Below are 9,324 nucleotides of genomic sequence, written 5' to 3'. Positions count from 1 at the left end.
TGCCAGAAATGGCATAGCATAAGGCGCTCCAGATCTTGTCGGAATACAACTCTTGACCACTGACTGCTGCTCAGAACACAGAATGAGTTTTAAGTGGAGCAGCATTACTGATGTACAGTAGGTGGCAGTCGTGGAGTCAGGATGGTGGCAAGCCTGCTGATAAACGTGTAGACAGCTGTGGGAAACATCTGGGCCTCCTTTTGTGAACTGTCAGAAATCACTTGTGGACCTACCTGCTTTTTCGTCTTTTTACTCTCATTTCCATTTTCAGAGTATTTTTTTAAAAAAAATTTGCTTCCCTATCCACATCACATTCCGTGCTACGCTAGAGCACCTCCAGACTGTCAGCGTTATGCAGGAGGCATTCCCCAAACCAGAAAATTCCACAACCAAAGCCATATTACAATTATTTTTATTATTATTATTATTCCCAGTCCATCTCTTGGCAGAGTCCAACCCATCAGAAAACATCAAACATTAAAAACCCCTATAGAGGGCTGCCTTCAGATGTCTTCTAAAAGTTGTGTAGTTATCTCCTTGGCATCTGGTGGGAGGGCGTTCCACAGGCCGGACGCCACTACCGAGAAGGCCCTCTGCCTGGTTCCCTGCAACTTCGCTTCTCACAGTGAGGGAACCGCCAGAAGGCCCTCGGAGATGGACCTCAGTGTCCGGGCTGAACAATGGGGGTGGAGACGCTCCTTCAGGGTTATGTCAACATACTTGAGTCCTTTGGGTACCGTATTTTTCGCTCTATAAGACACACTTTTTCCCCTTCAAAAATTAATGGAGCGAATGCAGGTTCCTTGGCTTCAGCGATAGCAACGCGAAGCCTTGGAAGCGCAGAGGGAGAGCTCACCCCGCACTCCGGAGGCTTCGCTTTGCTTTCGCTGAAGCCGCCTGAAGCCCCCAGAGCGCAGTGGGAACTCCCGCTGCGCTCCGGGGGCTTCAGGCAGCTATCCACAAGCCTTTGGAGTGCAGCAGGAGTTCCCGCTGCACTCCAAAGGCTTGCGGATAGCCACCTGAAGCCTGGAGAGCAAGAGGGATCGGTGTGCACCAACCTCTCTCGCTCTCCAGGCTTCGCTTCGCTGTAGGGGCGCTGCACAGTTTTCCCTCTCTGTGTAGCGCCTCCTAAGCGAAGCGGGAGGAGAAATGGAAGGGGCTCCATTTCTCCTGCCGCTTCGCTGAAGGGGCGCTGAGCAGAGAGGGGGGAGAATTATTTTTTTCCTGTTCTCCCCCTCCTATGGTCCGGTGCGTCCTATAGAGCGAAAAATACGGTATGTTTGTGCTTCAAAAACAGGCTCAATTTGAGGTTCAACAGGCTCAAAAACGGGTTCTAAGGGATGAGCATTTGCCATTGCCCCATTGTAATATGGTTAGCTGTTGCACCTGCTTTGGTGCCATCACCCCTTCAAAGAACCTCACTCTGAGGTCACATCCACAACATGCCTATGAAGCACATAGTTTCCTCCAAAGAATCCCCGAAACTGTAGTTCACACCTCACAGAGCTACAATTCCCAGTGCCCTTAGCTACAGTTTCCAGAATTATTTGGGAGGAGAAGCCCTGTGTGTTAAATGTACTTTAAATATATGGTGTGGGAGTGGCTGTGGCATCACTGTTTGCTGGTGTGACTTAACATAAAGGGACCCCGACCATTAGGTCCAGTCGTGGCCGACTCTGAGGTTGCGGCACTCATCTCGCTTTATTGGCCGACAGCTTCCGGGTCATGTGGCCAGCATGACTAAGCTGCTTCTGGTGAACCAGAGCATCGCACGGAAATGCCGTTTACCTTCCCGCCAGAGCGGTACCTATTTATCTACTTGCGCTTTGACATCCTTTCAAACTGCTGGGTTGGCAGGAGCAGGGGCCGACCAACGGGAGCTCACCCCATCGCGGGGATTCGAACCACCGACCTTCTGATCGGCAAGCCCTAGGGTTTGCCGATCACAGCGCCACCCACGACCCTTTTGTGACTTAACATACATTGGGCAAAAATGGCTGAACCTCAGGCTTGGTTGTTTTAAGTGTTGCTGCCGCCCTTATTCCCCTGATCGATGCAACACTCTGCAAATCATCATGAGACTAACAGAGAAGGCAAGCATACGGCAATGTGAACAACGTACTTTTTATTATTTCAAACTAAGAGACAACATAGTTCTGAAGAACATACACACACAATTATTTCCACACGCATTTTAAAATGTCTGCCTTGCACACAGGTCTAGATGCTTAAAATTCATGCTGATCTGGGCTTCCTAGCGTATTTGGAATAAAGATACTTGGGCCTGTGCAAACCATCACTTAGGTAACTAGTAAACTGCATTTACTTCTTTAGTAGGAAGGGAAGGAAAGTAACACTTGTGGCAGTGACTTTACCAGTAAATATAGTGTACTGTTAAACAAAGCTACGCTTTACCATACCGACATTAAGCCAGGCCAAATTCATCCTCTCCTGTTACTGTTGAACTTCTCTGCTATCTTCTGCAACTCCAAATCCATAGCAGCCAGATTTTCCAGTTCCTTTTCCTGTGAAGAATGGAAACAATGCAAATCCTTGTAGGCCAAGATACCACAGGTTTAGATCACTCTTTATTAGGAACACTGGATCATGGTACAAATATTCCTTTGTTCTTTAGTAATCATCACTTACATCAAAGGCGTGTTGTCGCCCCTCAAGGTGGAAGAAAACTATACCTGGCCATGACTCGTTTGCACATATTAATTTACTCGCGGTGTGACACCACTATTTTTTCCAGGATCTCTCGGCAGCCTTCAATACAACCCTTTCTTGTTGCAGAAAGAGCCGGATGGCACTGTCTGAAGTGGTTCTGTTCCTACAGAGCTATTCTGCCTGGCCTGTAATTTGAATTCAGCCTGATCTTTTATTTCCCTTCTCTTCCCTCCCCTTCCCCTTTTATGAAGATCACCCGCTCTGAGACCCCACAGCTAATTCTCCGCTGGCCCAAGTAGAACCAATTCAGCCAGCTAGCCCTGGGGATTATCTAATTGATTTTCGATTTTTGAATTTTATTGTTATTCCTGTTTTTATACTGTATTTTATGCTGCTTTTATAATTAAGTGTTTTAAAGTGTTTTAAATTTGTTGTTAGCCGCCCTGAGCCTGGTTTTTGAACCGGGAAGGGCGGGGTATAAATAAAAGATTATTATTATTATTACTACCTCTCAGGGAAGCTAAGCTGCCCCATAGGAGTTTTCCCATAGGGTGCTGTTAGGATCCATCTGCTATTTAACAGCTGCATGGAGCCACCAGGAGAGGCTGTGCAGAGTTGGGTGTCATCAGCATACTGCTGACACCCAACTGTACCTCAGTTTTTCAGATCCTCATGACATGCCTCTCTACATACAGCTGAAGGTGGTTATGGCTTGGAGGGAGAGTAGCAAACAAACTCAGCCCAGAGAAAGTAGAAATATTAATGGTAGGGTCCAGTTGATATAGGTAAAGGTCAAGGTAAAGGAACTCTGTAGTTAAGTCCAAAGGTGACTATGGGGTTGCGGTGCTCATCTCGCTTTTCAAGCCGAGGGAGCCGTTGTTTGTCCACAGACAGCTTTCCGGGTCATGTGGCCAGCATGACTAAACTGCTTCTGGTGCAACAGAACACCATGACTGAAGCCAGAGCGCACAAAAACACCATTTACCTTCCCGCCACAGGTATACCTATTTATCTACTTGCACTGGTATGCTTTCAAACTGCTAGGTTGGTAGAAGGTGGGACAGAGCAATGGGAGTTCACCCCGTTGCACGGATTCGAACTGCCAGCCTCCCATTTGGCAAGCCTAAGTGGCTCAGTGGTTTATGGATAGGAAAGGTATGACCCGCCAGATGTTGAATTCCATTCAGGAATTGGACTCCATCCATCCAATGGCTGTGGGGATTTCCTTTCTACGACCTAGGAGGTGGTGTTTGGCCTGTTCTGGATTGAGTTGTGATCTCCCTGAAAGAGCAGGCTTGCAACCTGAGTCCTCCTGGACCCAACTTTGCCTGAAGGAGCGTCTCTCCCACCCCCATTGCTCAGCCCTAACACTGAGGTCCAGCTCTGAGGGCCTTCTGGCGGTTCCCTCACTGCAAGAAGCGAAGTTACAGGGAACCAGGCAGAGGGTCTTCTCGGTGGTGGCACCCACCCTGTGGAATGCCCTCCCACCAGATGTCAAATAAATATATATCAAGCTGACGTTTAGAAGACATCTGAAGGCAGCCCTGTTTAGGGGAAGCTTTTAATGATTGGTGTTTTGATGTATTTTTAATTTTTTGTTGGAAGCCACCCAGAGTGGCTGGGGAAACCCAGCCGGATGGGTATAAATTATTATTATTATTATTATTATTATTATTATTATTATTATTATTATTATATCTTCAAGGGGCTGCTAAGAACTGCATTCTTTATTGGGTAATAATAATAATAATAATAATAATAATAATAATAATATTTATACCCCCACCCATCTGGATGGGTTTCCCCAGCCACTCTGGGCAGCTTACAGCATATATAAGACATAGTAAAACACCAAACATTTAAACTTCTTGCTACAGATGCCTTCAGATGTCTTTAGAAAGTTATGTAGTTCTTTATCTCCTTGACATCTGAAGGGAGGGCATTCCACCATGATACATCCCATTGAACTATAATGTGTTTACATGCATCTGCCTTTGAAAAGTGCTTAGCAACTACCACAGTCCAGACCAGCTCTGTCCTGATCTTCCTTTACCAATATTCATTTGTCAGATGTTGACTTTGACCTTGTCCATGAAGGACTTCCATGCCTTATGATATACTTCCTACAGTTACAGACTAAAACTTTCTTTGCATGCAATTTCTGCAGGAACTGTATATGCTGCTTCACTGCACGAACCTTGATTTGTAATCAAATGTTCTCTAATAAAAACACTAATAGGTTTGGGTCAGACACTGGCTGCCAAGATCAGATTACTCCCATTCATCAACATCTGCATCTGCTACTAAGTTTGTTTCTGGGCTATATAAAGTGATGATTCTGATCTTTAAAGCCTCAAATTGCCTGGATCGAGGGTTCCTGAAGGAACAACTCTTTCCATATTTCATCTTATGTGGATTAATGGTGGCAGAGGACACCCTTCATGGGGTTCTCTCATTTGTGGAGGTGTTACTGGTGACCAGCTAGATCCCAGAATCTCTTTGGATCTCCAGTCCAGCTGTCTCTCATTCACTCTCCAGTGAGCACCCTCGTTTCTCCCAGACATCAAAGCCAACTTCTTCCCATGAACACCACCATAGGAACACAATATTGGACATCACAATGTTCATGCAAGTTCATGTTTTGCAAGTTTGTCCTCCGCACTGATGTGGAGCTACATTAAACCTAAGGACTACATTGGGGTACCAGAGAAGCGGTTTTTGTTTGTTTTGCCCAATCATCAGAGTTCATCTGCAACTGCTCATGCTCATTTCAAATCTGCAACAACATATTCCATTTCAGGAATGCCTGGCACCTTCCCACCAATTAGGTCAAGTAATTTAGCTTGTGGGTTTTCTCAGGATAGCAATTTTAGTCCTGTGACTCTCTCAGTGCCCTTACAGTCCCTCAGTCGGTAATTTCAGAGAAGCATACTGTACTGTATCATGTAGTACTGAGAGTTGGAATGTGCCACTCATGCAAAATATTTGCAGCCTTGCAGAAGGCTGTGTGGTCAGTTCTGCAAGGGCAAACATCGCAAAGCGCAAAGTATTCTGTCCCATATACTAAAAGGAGAGTCTCAGTTCTGAATTAACGGTTCTCCAAAAATCTAGAGTTTATTAAGAAATGTGCTTCTGTTTAAATATCGGGTTGCTCTCGGGGGGGGGGGGGAGGGATCAGATATCATGCACTACATATAAATCTTCATTACTGCTGAGTGAATCCTGAGATCATGTAGCTGGCAGGAACCCAAAATATGCACCCTACCCAAATACCCGCAATAAATTGGCATAGATTCAGATTACAATAAAGCCAATTACAGCACAGAAGGATACAGTTAGCACCTTAGGAGAAGTTCCCGAGGGCAACTAAGGAAAAACTATAATTGAGGTTGCAATCCTATGTCCACTTACCTGGGAGTAAGTTCCACTCCAAATGGGACTTAGTTTGTAGTCAAAATATATAGGATTGCATTGTAAGGTTATGGGCAACAAGTATTAACTGTGTGTATATATATATATATATATATATATATATATATATATATATATATCACTTAATCCACAAAAACCTGTAAGCTGCTTAAAGGTAAAGGTAAAGGGACCCCTGACCATTAGGTCCAGTCGCGAACGACTCTGGGGTTGTAGCGCTCATCTCGCTTTATTGGCCGAGAGAGCCAGCGTACAGCATGACTAAGCCGCTTCTGGCGAACCAGAGCAGTGCACGGAAATGCCGTTTACCTTCCCGCAGGAGCGGTACCTATTTATCTACTTGCACTTTGACGTGCTTTCCAACTGCTAGGTTGGCAGGAGTTGCTGACATAATATTAAATACTCATTAAAAAATACTGATAAAATCAAACTCTGAAAACAAGTCACCATAAAATTTATCAAAACATAACTAAAATCAGCAGTTTCAAAACAAATGTGCATAATAAAATTTGCCTGGCTCTGTAGTGAAAACATCTACGGCGAAATGTAGAGGTAATTTAGATTAGGGAATCACAGAATCATAGAGTTGGAGGGGAACACAAGAGTCCTCTCAGTCAGTGTTTCCCAACCTTGTGCCTCCAGCTGTTTTTGGACTACAATTCCCATCATCCCTTGCCACTGGTCTTGCTAGTCAGGGATGATGGGAGTTGTAGTTCAAAAACAGCTGGAGGCACAAGGTTGGGAAACACTGCCTAAGTGAAATGCAGGAATCTTTTGTCCAATGTGGGGCACAACCCCATGGATAGGACCTGCTGGTCTCGCTATCAGGCCACCACTATAAGGCTTTGGAAATGACGGCAGTCATAAGCTTTTGCCCTAGTCATGTCGCTGAAATTTAAAGTTTGACTCCCCCCCCCCTCCAAGCCAAAATGAGCATTTCATACAAAATCATAAAGGAATACCTCTTCCAGCGTGAGAGGCCGCTGACTCAGTTTGCCCTTGCCGCTTCTCATGGCGTGCCCTCTTTTCACGTCTTCCTTGGAGCTGTATAACTCTGGGAACTCTACAGATTTCTTCCGGTTGCTCAGAAGATGGGCAAGTTCATCCATCCGGTTGTATTGCCTTTTCACCTCAAATCTGGGGTCGTTGCTGTTGTGCTTGCGGCTCACGCCATCCATCAGCTGCTGCTTCTCCCATGGCGAGTCATAATCTTTATATTCGGGAAAGAAGGCTCTCTCGTTGGGGTGGGACCTGGGCTCCTCCTCTTCTTCTTCTTCGCTCTCCAGAAACGGATCGGCGATGCCTCCCTTCTTTTCAACGTGTCTTCCCTTCCACCTGAGCTGCTGGTAGTAAGGGATGTGTGGAGGCGCGGCTCTTTTCACAGCTTCCACAAGGTAGTGGCTTCTTGGATAGCCCTCCTCCATCAGAAGGGCCCTCTTGTTGCCCTCATGCCTCCCCCCCTCGCTGTGGCGCCTCTTCTCTGGCTCTTCCTCCCCAACACTGGGGTTGTGCCTTTCTTCTGGACCATAGAACCTCTGCTCTTCATCTCCCTTTTCTAGATTTTGTGGTTTTGACAGCTCCTCCCACTCCAAGCGCTGCCGTTCTTTGTCGTGTTGGCGCCTTTTCTCATCCCGGATGCCGTAGCTATGTTGCTTGCCTATATCTTCCTCACTCGCCTTGCCGCGAAGAGTCCTTTCCTCATAGTGGCGCCTCAACTCCTTTTGTGGTTCATCATGGAGTCTTCTCTCGTAGTGGTGCTGTTTCTCTTCATTTTCCCTGCTGCGCTGCCTCATGTCTCCCCCTTCATTCTCCTCCCTGCTGTGATGCCACCTGCCCCTGTTCTTTCCCTCCATCTCCTCAGAGCCATGCACCTCGTCCGAGTTTCTCTTCTCCTCAAAATGGTGTCCTACCTCATAATAATGTCTGGGGTAGTGGCTCCTTTTATCCCAGAATTCGCTTTCTTCCTCGCTAGACTCTTCGGGCGAGTCCCTCTTCTCACCATTATGATGTCTCTTGTATTCAGAGGAGTTGCCCAGCCTCGGTTTCCTATGATAATGTCTTGGTCTGCGGCCTCGCTTCTCTGCATCAGGTTCTCTCCTCTCATAAGAGTCTTCATATTCGCGATGAAAGCTGTGGTGATATTTTTCGCTGCTCTCCTCGTCTTCTTCCTCCTCAGCATCTTCCTCTTCCTTGCTTTCTGGATTCCCCTCTTCTAGACTATGTGTGTTTTCCTCCAAGTACCTTTGGCCTCCAGAACGTTTGAGGTCACCTTCAACCACCCTTCCTGCTGTAGGAGGAGACTTTTTGTCTAGAAGCTCAGGCTCCAGCTCCTCGCTGTGTTTTTTCTCATTGCTTTCTTCTTCACTCTGGTGATTTCTTTCATAGCTACCTTCTTCCTCAGTTCTCTTCTTGGCGTCATCCTTTTTTTCTTCCTTATGGGCTTCATCAAAAGAATAAGGACTCTCTTGGGAGATGACTTGTGGGTTGACATTTCCCCTGTGGATTTTCTCTTCAGGATGCCATTTCTCACTCCCTTCTGCCTGTCTTTTCAATTCTTCTTCAATTGGTTCTTCTCCTCCTCTCACAGTTCCTTCTGGTGGCTTCTCTAACTCCTCTGATTCTGATAAATGCCTCAGCTCAAGTTCTGCGGCTTTGCCTATATTTTCTTCTTCTTGCTTTTGTCCATTGGCTAAAAACAAAACAAGTTGTGGATTCTTTAAGAGGATGCCATCATGTTTGCACCCTCTGTCTGCCCTGTTTTCCATCCCTGCCTGCCTCCCATTCCTGTTCACTTCTTACAGCTCATCTGGGAGACTGAGGACCAGAAAAAAGAGGATCAGTGATTCTCCCAATTCAGGTTGGAATGCTATTTGCTCATGTTGCCAAAATGGCATCATTGATGCACAAGAGTTCACACTATTTTAGTGACAGGCACAGGTTGAATATATACTACACATTTAAAGCATGTGACACCCCCGGCATAATCTTGGGAACTGTAGTTTACCCCCTCACAGTGCTATAATTCCCAGCACCCTTAACAGAGATTCTTTGGGGGAAGTCATTTGCTTTAAATGTTCAGTGTGCATGCAGCCTTAATGTGGGAGACTTTTCATTGTGCACTGTTTCAGTAATTATAATATAATTACAAGGGAACAAGTAGGACCACCAATAAAATGTTGCCTTGTTGAATGCTCCTGTTCATTTCTCCCATCAGTCAGCCATTTC

General features: G+C 45.9%; 1 protein-coding gene across 3 annotated transcripts in view; it reads right to left on the bottom strand.

Annotated features, from left to right (window-relative positions):
• Nucleotides 1-2,106: 2,106 nt before the first annotated feature.
• Nucleotides 2,107-9,324, bottom strand: part of CHGB (chromogranin B) — a 69,871-nt gene continuing 62,653 nt past the window's right edge. For all 3 annotated transcript variants that reach the window (XM_081855544.1, XM_081855545.1, XM_081855546.1), the window contains 2 exons: nt 7,062-8,788; nt 2,107-2,525 (listed from right to left, as the gene is read on the bottom strand). In XM_081855544.1, coding sequence (XP_081711670.1) covers nt 2,442-2,525; nt 7,062-8,788 — 1,811 coding nt within the window. In that variant the 3' untranslated portion in view covers nt 2,107-2,441. The remainder of the gene's footprint in view (nt 2,526-7,061; nt 8,789-9,324) is intronic.

Source organism: Podarcis erhardii (assembly GCF_964252035.2).
Source record: "Podarcis erhardii genome assembly, chromosome: 3".
NCBI lineage: Eukaryota > Metazoa > Chordata > Lepidosauria > Squamata > Lacertidae > Podarcis > Podarcis erhardii.
The sequence above is the reverse complement of the archived record's forward strand: the minus strand, read 5'-3'. Positions and strand labels throughout refer to the sequence as shown.